Source organism: Glycine soja, unplaced genomic scaffold (genome assembly GCF_004193775.1).
Source record: "Glycine soja cultivar W05 unplaced genomic scaffold, ASM419377v2 tig00105934_1_pilon, whole genome shotgun sequence".
NCBI classification, from domain to species: Eukaryota; Viridiplantae; Streptophyta; class Magnoliopsida; order Fabales; family Fabaceae; genus Glycine; species Glycine soja.
In genome coordinates, this window is record NW_021144589.1 from 14,356 (window position 1) to 34,597 (window position 20,242).

General features: G+C 32.3%; 2 protein-coding genes across 2 annotated transcripts; both read left to right on the plus strand.

The window, feature by feature from the left end:
• The first annotated feature begins 9,737 nt into the window (after window positions 1-9,737).
• On the plus strand, window positions 9,738-13,278 carry LOC114404714 (F-box/kelch-repeat protein At3g23880-like). Its single transcript, XM_028367557.1, has 4 exons — window positions 9,738-10,797; window positions 11,895-11,914; window positions 13,029-13,154; window positions 13,243-13,278. The coding sequence occupies exons 1-4, from the start codon at window positions 9,738-9,740 to the stop codon at window positions 13,276-13,278; spliced, it is 1,242 nt and encodes a 413-aa protein (XP_028223358.1).
• A 1,735-nt stretch (window positions 13,279-15,013) lies between these two features.
• Window positions 15,014-15,820, plus strand: LOC114404715 (F-box/kelch-repeat protein At3g23880-like). Its single transcript, XM_028367558.1, has one exon. The coding sequence runs from the start codon at window positions 15,014-15,016 to the stop codon at window positions 15,818-15,820; it is 807 nt and encodes a 268-aa protein (XP_028223359.1).
• Window positions 15,821-20,242: the final 4,422 nt, after the last annotated feature.

A 20,242-nucleotide genomic window follows, 5' to 3' on the forward strand; every position in this document is an offset into this window, starting at 1 on the left:
TAATTGGCATCATCTAATTTCTGTCTTTTCAATTATATAATGATAATCTCGAACGCTTTGTCAGATGTTTAATTCTTTGTCACTTAATTATGTGAGATCTAATCTATATCATGTATTAAGATATATTCTTCTCTTGGGTTGTGAATTACTTCTAGAAATGTAGCATCTGGTAACCAATTTATTTTATTAGCATGTATAGAAATATTGTGGATTCTAATAAAATGTCATTTGTTAACATTTATACTACAAATTGTTATTGTTGCCTGCTTGTCTTTTGTTATCACTACCATTATCAAATTAGTAAGCTGATATATCTGTGTTGGGCATCATATTACATTCCTAGATAAAATTAGATATTAATTTCATTTATAATTAAATCTAAGAAAAGAAGTAATGAAACCACTGCATGTGAATTCAAGGATTCATTCATCAGCATCTCAATCTTAATCTGTGCTATCTTTGTCTGATCTCTCCAACCTATGCTCTCCCTCTCTGTCTTTCGTTGACATGTTTTCTCTCCCTCCCTCTCTCCGAATGCGAGCTTCATCAATTTCTGCAACAGTAGATCTGAATATATATTAGTGCTTTTTTTACTGTATGACTGTAGCTTTGAATGATTTCAACCTATAATCACAGGTTTTATACTTTTTGATATATACGTCGGTTTCCATTTTGCATAGTTATTCGGTCTAACCAATCTTTTTTGTGATTCATTCTCGGTCATTCACCTCTTTCATTGCTTTGCAAATTTTTAATCGTGATTACTGGAATTAAGTGAAATAGAAGTTAGATCGTTCTACAAATCCTTGGTAATTTCATATTTCATTGATTCTTAATTCTACAATTTTATTGATTCATGATGCTACTTCAATTTTAATAATTTTATCAATGTTATGGTTGTTTTTGTCTTGCATCAGTATGCTACATTTTGTTATACTTTCCTTAACCAACGTTCTCAGACTTTCAATTAACATCAATTTTTTTTTGCAGGTACCAGGACAGAACAAGAATGGTACATTAAACTGTAGTATTTATGTCATTAGTTCTTTAAATAAGTATATCATCATTGAGAATAAATACTGATGTGTTGTTGTAACTGTGACAATTATATCAGCACTATGGCTAATATGTTTCAGACATAATTGACTTTATATATATGTTCAATTCAGTTGTCAATTTATCAGGTTGCAACTGTTCCTTGGAAACGATACCTGGCTATAATAAACATAGTCTAAACTCTTAAGAGATTTCTGTTATAGCTGAATCCCTTAGATGCAATGTGATCTTGCTTGTCGAGTGCAACCTCGAGTTTCTTAGAGGTTGTATCAAAAACTGATAGTTGACACAATGTCTCAATACCAATTAAGCTGAAATTCTCCACACACTTTGCAGGTGGTTATACACATCGATGTATTGTTAGGGTTATTTAATTTTCTAATATATCAAATATTTTCTATTAAATTTTACTTTACTCATATGATATACTAATTAGTATATTATCTTTTTTATTAGAGCAATGCTACTAAATATATTGAAAAGATTGGAATTTATGTGACACCAGTACAATACAATTATACACTAGCAACTTTCATAAAAGCATGCTGAATGAAATGGATTCAAGATTACTCAAGCCTATATATAAGAAGTTTTCTGATGAATCTCATTTGCTAAAATGATGTAAATAGTAATTTCCAGTATTTTAAATCTTGATCCGATCCAGTTATAGAAGCAGTTACAATTTTCACGGGTCAGGCAAATTTTAGTTGTTGTCAACCAAATTTCAGTTGCTGTCTGCGGAAATGGCTTCCAAAATTATCTAAATCAGTGTAAAATTTCCCTTCTCAAGACAATCTGCTTGACATTATTTTGGAACCGTGCTGAAGCCTTTGGTTGATCCAATTGACAGATTCGTGTGTCAACAAAATTTGCATGCCCCGTGAGACCAAATAGCTGAACAAGTTCAGAAATTTGACGGAAAAAACATGGAATCTATTTGGGGTGTTCGTGGATTTGATTTGATCATTTTTGAAGGAAAAATCATCTAATTTATTCGCTTTAGATTTTTACTTTATCATCTAGCCAGTTTTGTTCAAAACTTTAATCCTATATAATTGGATCTAATTTGATGCGATTTGGATTGAATTGATTTTCTTTTTTAATCGTACTTTTATTTTTATTAGAAAATATTAAATATTAATGTAATATATATAATAAAAATTAATTTAAAATAATAAATATTTTATTTATATAACTATATTTATGCATCTTAACTCAAATAGTAAGTAATATGATAATTTTATAAATATATAAGAAATAAAAATATATTCATATGTACAAGTTTGATTGGGATTGGATAGGTTTGAAAAATTAAATTGGAAATTCAATCCAATAAAAAAATTCAGTTTTTCAAGATTTTTATCCATTTGGTTTTATGTTTGCTCTGTTTTTTGTTTGGGGATCGATTTTTTTTATTTTCATTGGATTGAATGGATTCACAAACATCGCTAGAATCTGGTCAAAAGAAAAGTGACTCTCATATGGAGACCGAGTGAATTACCATGCTTACTTGGCAATTTCTTTTGTCATGGCAAATGAACCACTAATAGACCGAGTGAATTACCATGCTTACTTGGCAATTTCTTTTGTCATGGCAAATGAACCACTAATAGACAAAATGTTGCCATGACGACCTCCTTTGAAAAATAGCATATCAACATCGTGATAGACGATCTCATGTCTCAGCTGCCTAAACAATTGGCATATATGATTAATCATATGGTTCACAACGAATTTCAGCATGTTAAAGAATTTGAGAATAGCTAGACGTGGGAAATTTGGAGAAAATTCTGGTAGTTAATCAGTACTTGCATGGGTATACAGACCTACTAAACCAAGGCCAAATGATTTTGGTAGGAAACTCATAGGTATCAGCAAACACTCAGGCATGATCTTTACCACAGTTTCAACCAATTGGCTTTTTGGCAGATTTGGTAGAACCTAGCCTGTCAAATTCAATTCAGGCAAGATTGATTCCACTAGTTCAGCCGAATTCAGGTCAACCAGTTTAGCTAAATTCAGTTAAGCTAGTTCAATCGATTTCAATTCAGTTAATTCAACTGAATTCGAGTCTGTTATTTCTGCTGAAGGCAGTTCAATTAATACAGCCGAATTCAGTGCAAGTAGGACCTCCTTGGATGGTTCAGCCCATATAATTCAAGTAAGGCAAACAACAATGTTGGACCTTGTGGCCTCAATAATCTTAAGAGGGATAGGCTTAGAATGCAGAAGAAGCAACAATAATCAATTTAATAATGTTCTATAAACATGCAAGGCAAAATTGATTGCAATAACATAAATGAGATAAGGGAAGAGAGAATGCAAACACAGTTTTATACTGGTTCGGCCACAACCCGTGCCTACGTCCAGTACTCAAGCAACCCACTTGAAATTTCCACTATCTTTGTAAAATCCATTACAAAGTTTGAACCACACAGGGACAACCCATCCCTTGTGTTCAAGAATCCTTTACAACAAGAGACTCACAGTCTCTTAACCAATCTCATTGAATAAGAAGAATGGAAGAAGAATTCTCTCTTCAAGAGAAGAATATTACAATAAAGATCATGTAGGAATCCTTATAGATTTTGCAAGTGTTTGGCCAAGGATTTCTTTTGAGAGAGCATTTGACAATGAAGTTCTTTTGGAATCTCTCTCATTGTCTTTTGAGAGGATAAGACATTTTTGCCAAGCAAAACTCTCTGTCTAAAATTCGTGCCCAAGTCACCTATTTATAGGCCTTTGATGACCATTCACAAATCTAATGAAAAGATGTGACTGTTGGCAGATTTTCTGAAAACTTTCCACTGGTAATCGATTACAATGTTTGTGTAATCAATTACACATTTATAATTTGAAGGGTTATGACTTTTGAATTTGAATTTCCAAAGTTTCGTTGCTGGTAATCGATTACAGACATATGGTAATCGATTACATGTTGAAAATTCAAATTCAAAACCTTTTTCAACAGCTATTTCTCAACCCTGTCTTCGGGTAATCGATTACACTTCCTGGTAATCGATTACCAGAGCCTTGCATGTCTTGAAAGCACTTTGTTTTAAGGCAAGGCTTGGTCTTTAGTGAATCTTGAAACAAGGCTTTGTTTGTTGAAGCAATCTTGAATTATTCTTGAAGCAAATGTTTATCATTTGAAGTAGCCTTGTTAGATTCTTCTTTGACATCATCAAAATCATGTATACATACATTCACAAACAATTCAGGTTTGTTATGCTCAGGCAAAGCAGGCTTTGCAAGTCCAACCAAATTTCACTCAACATGTTCCGCATAGCCATTCTTAGCCCAATCAAGTTCGTCCGCCAATACCAATCAATTGCCTGCTTGAATAGTTGTTTTGAGGTTGGGAGAGCGAGAACACCTATTCGCGGTACAGGCTATTTTTGGGTTTTTTAATGTTCTTGTTTCTCATTGTATATGCTTGTGCACTTTTTGCATGTTTTATGCTTGGTTTGATTTTGATTATTGTATGCACTGCATGTGCACTTGACTTGAAGACTCTTTTGTACTGTTAATTCATAATAATGGAGGTATTTCTTATGTCGTGTAATTTCCTAAAAGAAGGCTCTAATAACTTGTATTCACATCCTTGGAGACACTTCGTTTATTTGAAAGCTTCAAGCATTTTTAAAACTTTTGATCTTTGAGGATCAGATCAGAGTCCTAGAATGTAACTTGAATAAAAAAGTTCATTGTAAACAGTTGAACCATTTGTTGCTAGAGAACTTCATTATCTTTGATTCACTGGGTTCACTGGAGCAGAGTTGGCTTTAACATTTTACAAAGTCTTCAAGCCATTGTTGACAATGAAATTAATATCCAGTAGATGATCAAATCTTTCAACATTTTTATCAGTACAAATATTGGCTTCATGTGAATATCTTTGTATATATAAAGTACATGTGCGGGCATTTTTGTAAAATCAATTTTCCTTCCTTGTTTTAGTCTCTATTTTAGTAAAATTGCATCTCATATTTTCTTCAATAAAAAATAAAAATTATAAAAATTTATAAATATATGTGCTAATTAATGACAAATTTAAAAATTTGTTCTCTCTTTTCACAGCTGTTTAATTTTAATCCAATTTGTACGTAAGTTTCAAAATAGTTGTTAATCACTCGTATTCATGTCCTTGGAGTTACTTCTCTTAGTTGAAAGCTACTGGGCGCTTTTAACCTATCAACTTTTGAAATTTGTTTCTGCGGAAAGGTGTGGAGGGGGAAAAGCATATCTCTTGGATCAATTGGGAAAAAAAGAAATTGTCTTGAGAAAGAGAAGGGAGGGCTAGGAGTAAAGGATGTTGCATTGCTCATGGCATAAATTGCTTGCAAAATGAAAATAAGGAAAATAATTAAGGATAACGGGGGTCATGGTTTTAAATAGAGGTCAACAACCCTAATTGGGGCCACATCAATCGCATTTTTTTGCTATTGCTCGCAATGTAAAACCACAACCGCAATTAAAAACCATGACAGGAGTCTTTGGTGCAATGTTGTTGAATCAAAGTATGGGGGTTGAAGGGGATTCGGAAATTCAGATGTTGTGAAGAAAGCCTCCCTTTGGTGGAGAGATTTGGCAAAGGTATGTGGTGGTGAGGATTCAACTTTATTAACGTAGAATATTGGAGGCTAGGGAGTTGTAGGGATGCTAAATTCCGACTTGATTCCTTTAACCCGTGGATTGAAAATTAGTGTTGAGAATTCTAGAGCTTTTGCTTCCCGGAGATTGTCTGGGAACATCAGAAAGGATATTTCAGATATTACTCAAATTGGTTTCACAAACAATTTGGGAAAATGTTTGGGATTCAAAATGTTCCAAGGAAGGACGAGAAGAGACGATTATTTGGAGATCATTGATAAGGTGGACTCGCCATTGCAAACTCAGTTTTCTCCTTGCCCATGGAATGCACATTGTTGGAATAGTATTAAAAAAAATTCAAGTCTCACATTAACAAAAGATAGTGTGTCAAAATCAAATCCTAAGAGGGGCATGTTACCCAACCAGAGAAATATGGCGGCTTTGGTGTTCGTATATCAACACACCAAAGCTGTCATATTGGATTGGATTTGGAAGACTAAAATGCCAGCTAGCTGTATGCATTTTTTTTATGGCAGATATGCCATGTTGTTCTTCCAACTAGCTAGATCAATTCTCTATGACAGACAGGTTATTGATTCTAGCACTTGTTTGGGTTGCATTAATGCTACGGAGGAAACCAAAATGCCCGTGATGCTTGGAGAAATATTAAGCTGAATATAACTCCTCCTCTCTGATTCTAATATATAGCTTCCTGGTAGCATTAGCAAGTCATGAAATATGGCTTGATCTTTATGGCAACCCCGTTGGCTCTTTTTGCATTAAACATTGATGGTAGCATGATATGCAAGTACCTTGTTTTATCCCCTTTCTTCATCAGATATATCTTATCCCGTGGAAAAATTCCACTTTGGTGTCATTTGCATGCTAGAGTTTCACAATTTTGTTCATACTGGACCTTTCATGTTTTGCTCATCAGTTGCTGTGAGTGAAATCATGGCTTGTGCTGTTTTATACTCACATTGATGTTTTCATCTTATGTTTCTTGGCAGAAACAATTTGAAGAGCTACGCAAAAAATATGTAAGGGGCCTGATCTTTCCATTACATTTTGTGTGACTCCAGATGATATTGATTGGCCTTATGCTCGATCCTTGATCAGCTTACAGGTTATTACTCAAAACCTGATTTTAGTGGTCATACTCATATCATTATCATTACATGCTAAGTCCTCATGGTTCATGATGAAGTCTGTATATAAAAATACTGCATGCTTGTATGTGTACATTATGGAAAAATACTACCAACACCTTATGTTGGGGGAAATGTCTTAAAAATTATGACCAGGCCTTGCTTAAAGGTAGGTGTAGCTTTGGAGTGTCGATCACAAATGTTAAATTGAAAATTTTAGTTATGTAAATTTGAGTCTAGTTTATCTATTATGGATAAATGTACCAAGTTACTTGCTTCAGGGAATAGAAGAGAAGACTGCCAAGTTGAAAGGAAGTGAGAAGGCTCTAGTTGCACGGCATGAAGCTAGTCATGCTGTAGTAGGTACTGCAGTAGCAAACCTTCTTGCTGGACAGCCACATGTTGAGGTAAACCATGGAAAATGCTGTATTTTTGGCCATTAAATATGTCAATGCCATTGCAGATATGTGGATGATGCTTGGACCAAGTTACTTGTCTGCTTGAATTTTTGGATTTGTCACACTATTGAACTATAATTATTCTCAAATACTCTGATTGATGATTTGTAGTTCATACAGGCTCTGGTTATCAGACTCCTGGTTTAATGACTTGTGACCAAAATTGGTTAATTTCAGTTTTTATTTTTTTATTTTTAGGTGTGGACTTTGGAATATCTTATTTTAGAATTTTTTGATCTTGTTTTATGGTGGGAAATTAAAGAAAAGTATAAATCTGTTATGTGTGATATTCAACGATAATAAAACAAGTAATAAATCAAATATTCTGTTCCATTTTGTAAATACACTAGTGCTTTATGGGTGTGCCTCTTGACACTCCAACTAGTCCCGCTGCTCTAACAATTTTTTTATCCTCAAAATACCCTTCAATGAATACTTGTTCCTTATTTCTTGTCTAACAAGTAATTGTTATATTTACGCTGATTCCTTATGATTAAAAATAATGATTTGTTAATTTAAAAACCATTTTATTGTTTTTTAATTCCTAATTAACCTCACTTATGTGATTTTTTTTTCTCTTTTCATTTTTGTTTTCTTTCCATTACTATATAAGACACACTAAATTCAGGTTTTCAATAATAAGAACTGAAGAATATATTCCTTCATGAAGGATAAGTTGAAGTTTCCTCCACAAGATTTCTTTAAAGAATATACTTATTGTATATATATACTTTTGAAGTGTGGTTCTACTGGTAGATAAGAAAATTAAAATTGTATTAATTTGAAGGGCTAATCTTACTGTTTTGGAGGGTCTTGGTGCTCATTTAGAAGGTAACTGTACGTGCTGTATTTTATATTTGGTGATTGGTGGAATGTTTGTGTTGATTGCCAAAAAATTAATAGTGAATAATTGCAATTTTTAAAACTTAAATAAATGGTTAGTATCTATGTTTAGGGATAAGGCTTAACTATAAAATAGAAGGTCTTATATGTAGTATGTCATACTTATATACTGTTGCCACCAATATTTTCATAGTTTTCTTGTTAGCATGTCAATTTCTTTTGTTGTTATGTACATTTTGTACTGTATTAATTAAATTCCTATGCGTGTAATGTATGATATTCTATTCCAAGGTTGGATTTTATACATGCAAAGCCAGTAACTAAATGATGAATATCCTTAAGTTTGCATCATTTATTTTCCGCCTTCTTGCAAACTATGTCTAAATGAAATTAAAAGCTCTTTTTTCTTTCTATGCATTTATTACAATTCTTTCTCAATTATGACAAGTACATAAATAATAATTTTGAATGATTCGAAAGAATTGAAAGTTTTGAAGAGGCAATATGCGGCACTACCAAAACAAGAAAAATTTAGCATTTACCAGCAGTAATTGTTATTAGCTTTTGTTTATTTGATTTGGGTAATATAGATAGCTACCAGGATAAGCAGGATTTTATTACAAAAGATTTATCTATTGAAGTTTAATTTATTTTTCTTTAAATAATTTAATTTATATAAAATAATTACGCATCATCTTTCTTGTTTTTCGTACTTTAGAATTTCATACCGTATAGCAGTATTGTTATGAGAAAACATATTAACATCTGAATTGTTAAACATTAAAAACATGTACACATGTATGAACTTTTTGCGTGAAAGTATATTGATATTTGAATTGCTAAGATATATATATATATATATATATATATATATATATATATATATATATATATATATATATATATATATATATATATATTTCATTTTAATTATCGAATCTTTCTCTAGTTTATTATCATAATAATATTCTATCTCTTCTCGCCTAACTAAAGATTTATTGAAGATTGTTTTATCAGCAAATTTAAATTCTTGTTTCTATTTTTTTCATTCCAATTAAATTTGGGGAGCATTTTATTTATTATTTGTTTATAGTTTTTTTACTTCATTGTCATAATATATTAAAAACTTTATAATATGTTTTTTTACTGAAAAATTTCTTATTGTAAAACTTTTATGTAATTTAGTAAAAAAATTGCAAAATTTCCTCACTGTTACGCAATTTTTTCCATCTACTCTATTAATTAAATTTACAAAACTATTTTTACGTAGTAATTATAAAATATATTATATTCTTAAATTATTATATACTCAAATAATAGTTTTTAGTAACTATAAAAAAAAATTATTCTTTAGTTATTAAAATGGATATAATATAAAATAAATATAATTATTTTCCCAAACTAAATACTGTGCAGAGCACAGACCTATAAATATTGAGAAACATATCTAACTTTTTTTTCCTTTTTCTTAAATATATCTCGTAAAATTTTAAAATATGTTGAAGAGTCTGATGACAAAAATTGTAATAAACATATCTAATTTTTCTTATTTTTATTAATCCAAATGGACAAAAAAATGTTAAACCCTAGCAACATTGGGACATATATATGTGGACTGTTCACTGAAAACCATAAAAACATGCGATCAGAGAAGAAATCATGTTCGCCACTCCTCTGTGACGAACTCATCAAGGAAATCTTGTCTCGTCTTCCCGTGAAACCTTTGATCCAATTCAAGTGTGTGTACAAGGGATGGAACTCCCTGATGTCAGATCCCTATTTCATCAAATTGCACCTTAACAAATCTGCTGCGAAGGACGATTTGGAACACCTTCAACTGATGAAAAATGTCTGCCTCGGATCCATCCCTGAAATCCACATGGAATCGTGTGATGTAAGTTCATTATTCCATTCCCTACAAATTGAAACGTTCTTGTTCAATTTCGCAAATATGCCAGATTACCATCTGGTCGGTTCATGTAATGGGTTGCACTATGGGGTTAGCGAAATACCAGAAGGATACCGTGTTTGTTTATGGAGCAAGGAGACAAGGGTGATATCCAGAGAATTGCCAACGCTGTCTTTTTCCCCGGGCATTGGTCGTAGAACAATGTTTGGGTTTGGCTATGATCCGTCAAGTGACAAATACAAGGTTGTAGCAATTGCATTGACTATGCTTTCACTTGACGTATCTCAAAAGACTGAGATGAAAGTTTATGGCGCGGGTGACAGTAGTTGGAGAAACCTTAAAGGTTTTCCTGTTCTTTGGACATTACCTAAAGTTGGTGGAGTGTATCTGAGTGGAACCCTTAATTGGGTTGTTATTAAGGGAAAAGAAACCATTCATTCTGAAATCGTAATTATTTCTGTTGACCTGGAGAAGGAGACTTGCAGATCACTGTTTCTTCCCGACCATTTTTGCTTTTTTGATACAAATATTGGAGTTTTTAGAGACTCGCTGAGCGTTTGGCAAGATAGCAACACCCATCTTGGCTTGTGGCAGATGAGGAAGTTTGGAGATGACAAGTCTTGGATTCAATTAATAAATTTTAGTTATTTACATCTTAATATTCGTCCTAATGAAGAAAAATCGATGATTTTACCATTGTACATGTCTAACAATGGAGACTTCTTCATGCTGAAATTCACTAGAAATGCTGATGATGAATACCAAACAATTCTGTATAACCAGGGGGATGGTAAGTCTCAAGTTTCTGTCGTTCCCTCAGGTAGTTTCAGAACTTTGTTGTGGCGCAACCTCAAGATTTTTACCAAAAGTTTGGTCATACCTTATTGAAATTCTACAGATGTGAGTTCTTGATTACCCTATTTAATTGGCATCATCTAATTTCTGTCTTTTCAATTATATAATGATAATCTCGAACGCTTTGTCAGATGTTTAATTCTTTGTCACTTAATTATGTGAGATATCATGTATTAAGATATATTCTTCTCTTGGGTTGTGAATTACTTCTAGAAATGTAGCATCTGGTAACCAATTTATTTTATTAGCATGTATAGAAATATTGTGGATTCTAATAAAATGTCATTTGTTAACATTTATACTACAAATTGTTACTGTTGCCTGCTTGTCTTTTGTTATCACTACCATTATCAAATTAGTAAGCTGATATATCTGTGTTGGGCATCATATTACATTCCTAGATAAAATTAGATATTAATTTCATTTATAATTAAATCTAAGAAAAGAAGTAATGAAACCACTGCATGTGAATTCAAGGATTCATTCATCAGCATCTCAGTCTTAATCTGTGCTATCTTTGTCTGATCTCTCCGACCTATGCTCTCTCTCTCTGTCTTTCTTTGACATGTTTTCTCTCCCTCTCTTTCTCCAAATGCGAGCTTCATCAATCTCTGCGACACTAGATCTGAATATTTGTGCTATTTTTACTGTATGACTTTAGCTTTGAACGATTTCAACCTATAATCACAGGTTTTATACTTTTTGATATATATGTCGGTTTCCATTTTGCATAGGCATTCGATCAAAGCAATATTTTTTGTGATTTATTCTCGGTCATTCACCTCTTTCATTGCTTTGTAAGTTTTGAATCGTAATTACAGGATTTTAGTGAAATAGAAGTTAGATCATTCTACAGATCCTTGGTCATTTCATATTTCATTGATTCTTACTTCTACAATTTCATTCTACAGATCATTGGTCACAGGTTTTATACTTTCTGATATATATTTCTTGCATCGGCATGCTACATCTGTTAAACTTTGCTTAACCAACTTTCTAAGACTTTCAACTAACAAAGTTTTTTTTTTGCAGGTACGGAGACAGAAAGAATGGTACATTATACTGTAGTATTTATGTCGCTAGTTCTTTAAATTGGAATATCATCATTGAGAAACAGATACTGATGCGTTGTTGTAACTGTGACAATTATTAGCACCATGGCTAATATATTTCAGACATAATTGACTTTATATATATGTTCAATTCAGTTGTCAATTTATCAGGTTGCAACTGTTCCTTGGAAACGATACCTGGCTATAATACACATAGTCTAAACTCTTAAGAGATTTCTGTTATAGCTGAATCCCTTAGATGCAATGTGATCTTGCTGGTCGAGTGCAACCTCGAGTTTCTTAGAGGTTGTATCAAAAACTGATACTTGACACAATGCCTCAATACCAATTAAGCTGAAATTCTCCACCGACTTTGCAGGTGGTTATACACATAGATGTATTCTTAACTCTTAAGTTTATTTAATTTTCTAATATATTAAATTTTTCTTAACTCATATTATAGACTAATTAGTATACTATCTTTTTTATTAGAGCAGTGCTACTAAATATATTGAAAAGATTGGAATTTATGTGACACCAGTACAACGCAATTATACACTAGCAACTTTCATAAAAGCATGCTGAACGAATTGGATTCAAGCCTATATATAAGAGTTTTCTAATAAATCTCATTTGCTAAAATGATGTAAATAATAATTTCTAGTATTTTAAATCATGATCCAGTTATAGAAGCAGTTACTAGAAGGTAGATCAGTTACAATTTTCACCGGTCAGGCAAATTTCCATTACTTTTTGTGTGACTCCAGATGATATTGATTGTCCCTATGCTCGATCCTTGATCAGCTTACAGGTTATGACTCAAAACCTGATTTTAGTGGTCATAGTCATATCATTATCATTACATGCTAAGTCCTCATGGTTCATGATGAAGTCTGTATATAAAAATACTACATGCATGTATGTGTGCATTATGGAAAAATACTGCCAACACCTTATCTTGGGGGAAATGTCTTGAAAATTATGACCAGGTCTTGCTTAAAGGTAGGTGTAGCTTTGGAGTGTCGATCACAAATGTTAAATTGAAAATTTTAGTTATGTAAATTTGAGTCTAGTTTATCTATTCTGGATAAATGTACCAAGTTACTTGCTTCAGGGAGTAGAAGAGAAGACTGCCAAGTTGAAAGGAAGTGAGAAGGCTCTAGTTGCACGACATGAAGCTAGTCATGCTGTAGTAGGTACTGCAGTAGCAAACCTTCTTGCTGGACAGCCACATGTTGAGGTAAACCATGGAAAATGCTCTATTTTTGGCCATTTGTCACACTATTGAACTATAATTATTATCAAATACTCTGATTGATGATTTGTAGTTCATACTGGCTCTGGTTATCAAACTCCTGGTTTAATGACTTGTGACCAAAATTGGTTAATTTCAGTTTTTATTTTTTTTATTTTTAGGTGTGGACTTTGGAATATCTTATTTTAGAATTCATTTATCTTGTTTTATGGCGGGAAATTAAAGAAAAGTATAAATCTGATATGTGTGATATTCAACAATAATAAAACAAGTGATAAATCAAATATTCTGTTCCATTTTGTAAATACACTAGTGCTTTATGGGTGTGCCTCTTGGCACTCCCACTAGTCCCACTGCTCTAACAATTTTTTTTATCCTCAAAATACCCTACAATGAATACTTGCTCCTTATTTCTTGTGTAACAAGTAATTGTTATATTTACGTTGATTCCTTATGATTAAAAATGACGATTTGTTAATTTAAAAACCATTTTATTGTTTTTTAATTCCTAATTAACCTCACTTATGTGATTTTTTTTCTCTTTTCATTTTTGTTTTCTTTCCTTTACTATATAAGACACACTAAATTCAGGTTTTCAATAATAAAAACTGAAGAATATATTCCTTCATGAAGGATAAGTTGAAGTTTCCTCCACAAGATTTCTTTAAAGAATATACTTATTGTATATATATACTTTTGAAGTGTGATTCTACTGGTAGATAAGAAAATTAAAATTGTATTAATTTGAAGGGCTAATCTTACTGTTTTGGAGGGTCTTGGTGCTCATTTAGAAGGTAACTGTACATGCTGTATTTTATATTTGATGATTGGTGGAATGTTTGTGTTGATTGCCAAAAAATTAATAGTGAATACTTGCAATTTTTAAAACTTAAATAAATTGTTAGTATCTATGTTTAGGGATAAGGCTTAACTATAAAATAGAAGGTCTTATATGTAGTATGTCATACTTATATACTGTTGCCACCAATATTTTTATAGTTTTGTTGTTAGCATGTCAATTTCTTTTGTTGTTATGTTCATTTTGTACTGTATTAATTAAATTCCTATGCGTGTAATGTATGGTATTCTTTTCCAAGGTTGGATTTTATACAAGAAAAGCCAGTAACTAAATGATGAATATCCTTAAGTTTGCATCATTTATTTTCCGCCTTCTTGCAAACTATGTCTAAATGAAATTAAAAGCTCTTTTTTCTTTCTATGCATTTATTACAATTCTTTATCAATTATGACAAGTACATAAATAATAATTTTGAATGATTTTTGTTCACCAATTTTTTGTGCATATAGTTAAAGTAATATTTAAATTTTGATAATTGTTTTTACATTTACATGCAACGTAAGTTGATAAATTAAGCTTATATGTATATATATTTATTCGATGTTAATTTTTTTTGTTTTTATAGAAATATTATCTATATTTGATATTAAGAAGTTCTGGTAAAGTAAAATAATTAAGATTAGCTTATCATCAGAAATTAAAATAATCCTCATATATAATTTAATTTAAAATTTCATTTGAATTTTTTAATATTATTGCATGGTCTAATTAGGGAAAAAATGTGAATTTCTTTTAAGTTTTAAGATTTTTTTCACCAAATCAATCATGAATTTAAATTTAATTTTATTGAGTAACAAAATATCATCATGTTGGGAAGAGAGACGATTTTTATCAAATATGATTTGTAAATTCTATAGTCAATTATGGTGAGTTTTTATTTGATAAAAAGATATTACTGTAGGATTTTTTATTTTTTTTTTAAATTCTAAGATTGTAATTAGAAGAAACCACAGAAACATGCGATCAGAGAAGAAATCACAGAAACATGCTATCAGAGAAGAAACCATGGTCGCCACTCCTCTGTGACGAACTCATCGAGGAAATCTTGTCTTGTCTTCCCGTGAAACCTTTGATCCAATTCAAATGTGTGTGCAAGGGATGGAACTCCCTGATGTCAGATCCCTATTTCATCAAATTGCACCTTAGCAAATCTGCTGCGAAGGACGATTTGGAACACCTTCAACTGATGAAAACTGTCTGCCTCGGATCCATCCCTGAAATGCACATGGAATCGTGTGATGTAAGTTCGTTATTCCATTCCCTACAAATTGAAACGTTCTTGTTCAATTTCGCAAACATGCCAGGTTACCATCTGGTCGGTTCATGTAATGGGTTGCACTGTGGGGTTAGCGAAATACCAGAAGGATACCGTGTTTGTTTCTGGAACAAGGCGACAAGGGTGATATCCAGAGAATCGCCAACGCTGTCTTTTTCCCCGGGCATTGGTCGTAGAACAATGTTTGGGTTTGGCTATGATCCGTCAAGTGACAAATACAAGGTTGTAGCAATTGCATTGACTATGCTTTCACTTGACGTATCTCAAAAGACTGAGATGAAAGTTTATAGTGCGGGTGACAGTAGTTGGAGAAACCTTAAAGGTTTTCCTGTTCTTTGGACTTTACCTAAAGTTGGTGGAGTGTATCTGAGTGGAACCCTTAATTGGGTTGTTATTAAGGGAAAAGAAACCATTCATTCTGAAATCGTAATTATTTCTGTTGACCTGGAGAAGGAGACTTGCAGATCATTGTTTCTTCCCGACGATTTTTGCTTTGTTGATACCAATCAATTCTGAAATCAGGTTCATCCGCCACTACCAATCAATTGCTTGCTTGAATCGCTTTTTAGGTTTTTTAATGTTTTTTTTTCATTGTATATGTTTGTGCACTTTTTGCATGTTTTGTGCTTGTCTTGATTTTGATTATTGTATGCACTGCATGTGCACTTGAAGACTCTTGTACCATTAACTGATAATAATGGAGGTATTTCTTGTGTCCTGTAATTTTCTAATATTGTCAGTTCATTCACTCAGTTCTGTAAAGACTTGACAACATCTAGTAGCCATTGAAAAGAAGCCTCTAATACGCTTTGAGAACCCTAAAAGAAGGCTCTCATAACCTAATTTGCACTTTCGAAATAGATGTTAATAACTTGTATCCACATCCTTGGAGATACTTCTTTTAGTTGAAAGCTTCTAGGCATTTTTAGAGAATCAACTTTTGATCTTTGAGGATCAGTTCAGAGTCTCAGAATGTAACTTGAATAAAAAAGTTCATTGTAAACAGTTGAACCATTTGTTGCTAGAGAACTTGATTATCTTTGATTCACTGGGTTCACTCGGGCAGAGTTGGCTTTAACATTTTACAAAGTCTTCAAGCCATTATTGACAATGAAATTAATATCCGGTACATGATCAAGTCTTTATCAGTACAAATATTGGCTTCACGTGAAGATATATATATATATATATATATATATATATATATATATATATATATATAAAGTAGATGTGCGGACATTTTTGTAAAATCAACTTTCCTTCCTTTTTTTAGTCTCTATTTTAGTAAAATTGCATCTCATATTTAAATATATGTGCTAATTAATGACATTTAAAAATTTGTTCTCTCTTTTCACGGCTGTTTACTTTTAATCCAATTTATACGTACATTTCAAAATAGTTGTTAATCACTCGTATTCATGTCCTTGGAGTTACTTCTCTTAGTTGAAAGCTACTGGGCGGTTTTAACCTATCAACTTTTGAGCTTTGTTTCTGTGTAAAGGTGTAAAGGTGTGGAGGAGGGAAAGCATATCTCTTGGATCAAATGGAAAAAAAAAATTCTTGAGTAAGAGAAGGGAGGACTAGGAGTAAAGGATGTTGCAATGTTCATGGAATTGCTTGCGAAATGAAAATGAGGAAAATAATTAAGGATGATGGTAGTCATGGTTTTAAATAGCGGAGAACAGCCGTACTTGCGGCCATATCAATCGCATTTTTTTCGCAATGTAAAGGTTTTCTGGCAGACCACAACCTCAATTTAAAACCATGACGGGATTCTTTGGTGCAATGTTTTTAAATCAAAGTATGGGGGCTGAAGGGGATTGGGAAATTCAGATGTTGTGAAGAAAGCCTCCCTTTGGTGGAGAGATTTGGCAAAAGTATGAGGTGGCGAGGATCCAACTTTCAAACGTAGAATATTGGAGGCTAGGGAGTTGTAGGGATGCTAAATTCTGGCTGGACAACCGGAATGGTGATACAGTTTTTGGGCTTTGGCTGACAAGTATAGCAGGTTATTCAACAATTCTTGTAATCCGAATGCCCTGGTGGCTGAAATGGGATATTGGGTAAATAATTGGTGTCGCATATGCTTTTTCTCTGTGACTTGTCTGATTCAGTTGGGAGAAAATGTTACTATTGGATGGGGCTGCAGGTACCCTCCCAAACAAACAATGTTATTTTTAGAGGGGCCAATGGGAATTGGGAAGCTGTGTTGTGTGGCCGCATGGGATCTGGCAAAACATAGAGCTTGGGCATGGATTAATGCGAAAGGGAAAGGAAGAAAATTCTCTTATTGTGAATGGGAGATGAATCCCAGGGCTTGTTTGAATTGTTTAACGTTATGATTGTTTCGATCTCTTTGTGAAGGAAAGGAGATCGATTGATATGATGATACAGGACTTACGTGAATGTTGAAGGAGTTGGTAAGGGTTGGCTTTTTTGTATAGCTTGCTTATTTGCTTTACACTTAGAAATATACGCACGAAGGGTCAACAGCAGATGATGGTTGGGTTTCATGGTTAAACTGTATTTGTGCTGCTGGTATAGATACACAGAAACCGTGTGAGTCCATTATTCCTTGTTGGTGCACGACCTTGTATTTATGTTGTTATTCCTTATACAAGCTCCTTTGGCGGATCAAAATAAATAAAAAATATTTTGAGCCTTGTGGACGAGATTCTAGAGGGTAATTTGAAGAAAAAGATCATTGTAAACAGTTGTAGCATTTGTTGCTAGAGAAATGATTATTTGGACTCACCAGGTTCACTAGAGCAGACTTGGCTTTAACTTTTTTAGACAGCTTCAAATTAATTCCATTTTTCATTATCAAATTGATATGAAGCACATGATCAAATCTTTCACAGTTTTTATTATAGTACAAAGATTAGCTTCACATGAATGGATGTTCTTTTTAATATAAGCAATGATTTTTATTAGATATATGTTTCAAATTTTTAATTAAAAAAATCAACATGTCATTATTTATTAGAAGAATCTGATGACAAAATTGTGAGAAACTTATCTGATTTTTCTTCGTTTTCTTAACCCAAATCGACAAAAAATGTTAAGTGTGTGCTTTTTTTTAAGAAAAGGGGCTCTCTAGTTCTGTTTTTTTTATGTATTTATTTTCTTGGATTGCAGCCTTGTAACAGATTTATACCCCTATGATACAGCTCTAATTCAGTATCAACATTACTTTAGTTTTACCATTGCAATATCAAAAGAAATATTTACATCTAAAAAATACCATGGCTATTTACATAAATACCCAGCATCATAGTTATTAATCTCGGATAGTGGTACAACAAAGGGACTGGTCATATTATAATACAAACTAAATAATTTATACTGCACATACAAAATACAAATACTCAAAAATAATATACCCAAAATTAAATAAATTCATGATAAATAAGTCACAGTTTACACTCAGAATCACCATCAATCAAGGAGTAATAAGAATATAGAATGAAGTCAAAATATGAAAGATGATGGTCAAATTATCAGGGTAAAAAAACAGAAAACACATTAGACAAAAATTACGAAAATGTGAACGGTTGAATATTAAGGAAGAAAAAAACCCCAAAAAGGAGAAAAAAAAAAAGCAGACATTTGTGAGCTCTGAAATGCTTACAGAGTGAGCTCTAATGCAAGAACAGAAAACTCTGATTGGTCATTGGCCAGAGAGGTCGGGCCAGGGCAGAAAAAGATGCTAGCAATGATATCTATTATCTATCTATTACTATATATTAGAAGTTTTCCCCTCCTCTCTCTCTCTCTCCCCCTGCCACATGTCATTATGTGGTTAAAATTTTCCCACCAAAGCTACAATACACAACTAAGGAGCTTTTTTTGGGTACTCCCAAAAAGCTCTATTGAAACGGAATCAAAACAACATGGTTAATATTTAATCAAATATTAATTGTTTTGACTTCTGACCATATATAATTATTGCAAATATTAATTACTTTACAAAATTAAGAAAGTATTTTCATTGAACTGACAGAAATATTCTTATTTAATAATTACTCATAAATATTTTAACTGATCTTGCATTAATTAATATTTTTATTAAGTGTATATTATTTTAAAATATAAAGATAAGAAAATATAGAAAATTATTTTTAACAAAATATTTCTCTAACATTTATGTTTGTAAACAGTACTAATTTTGTTGCATTTCATTTTTGTTGGAAAAGCTCTCCTAATTGTGGATACCCCTTAGCCTACCTTACTTGTGGCCTCTTTAGGTGGTGATTTAGTCCAACATCAACTAAAGATAAAATCAAACTAAAATATATAAGTGTGGGACAAGCTTCACCTTATAAACCGATTTTGTATGATTGAGTTAGGCCTATAACCCACTTTCTAAAATGGTACTAGAGTCTATTCTAGATCCATCGTTGGGTCACCTGCATTTGGCACACTCCAGGCTGAAAGTCCTGGGAGTGAGGTGTAACATCCCAATTTTCATAAACTAGATTAAAAAGGATTTTTATTTATAAATAAATAGATTTTTAAAAAAATGATGAGATTTTATAAATAAAATAAATAAGATATAATTATAAATTAAAATAGTGATTTAAGAGAAAATAAAAAGGGTATTTTATTTATTTGTTTGATAGAGAATAAAATAAAGTTTATTTTTTTATAAAATAATAAATAAATAAATAGAGTAGACTTGGCTATAAATAGTGTTAGGTCAGTTTTCACACTGACGGTGCCTTTTCTTTTCCTCATTTTTTCGTTTTTCTCATTCTCCTCTTAAAACCCTTTCTTTTCTCGCAGCCCACCAAACCTGTCTCAGAAAAACGACGATCTGGGACTTATTCACCGTTGGATCATCGTGAAATTTGATTACCACGTTCGAAACCAAATTCTGAGCATTCTCACCATTGGGAATTGCAAAAACATGTCGGAGTTAAGAGAAATACCCTTCGC

Bases quoted from the DNA above. Each gene is read 5' to 3' on its own strand.
- LOC114404714 (XM_028367557.1), top strand. From the start codon at position 9,738: ATGCGATCAGAGAAGAAATCATGTTCGCCACTCCTCTGTGACGAACTC. The intron at 11,915-13,028 runs GTACATTATACT...TACTTGCTTCAG, and splicing joins GTACGGAGACAGAAAGAATG to GGAGTAGAAGAGAAGACTGC. The intron at 13,155-13,242 runs GTAAACCATGGA...GATGATTTGTAG, and splicing joins CTGGACAGCCACATGTTGAG to TTCATACTGGCTCTGGTTAT.
- LOC114404715 (XM_028367558.1), top strand. From the start codon at position 15,014: ATGCTATCAGAGAAGAAACCATGGTCGCCACTCCTCTGTGACGAACTC.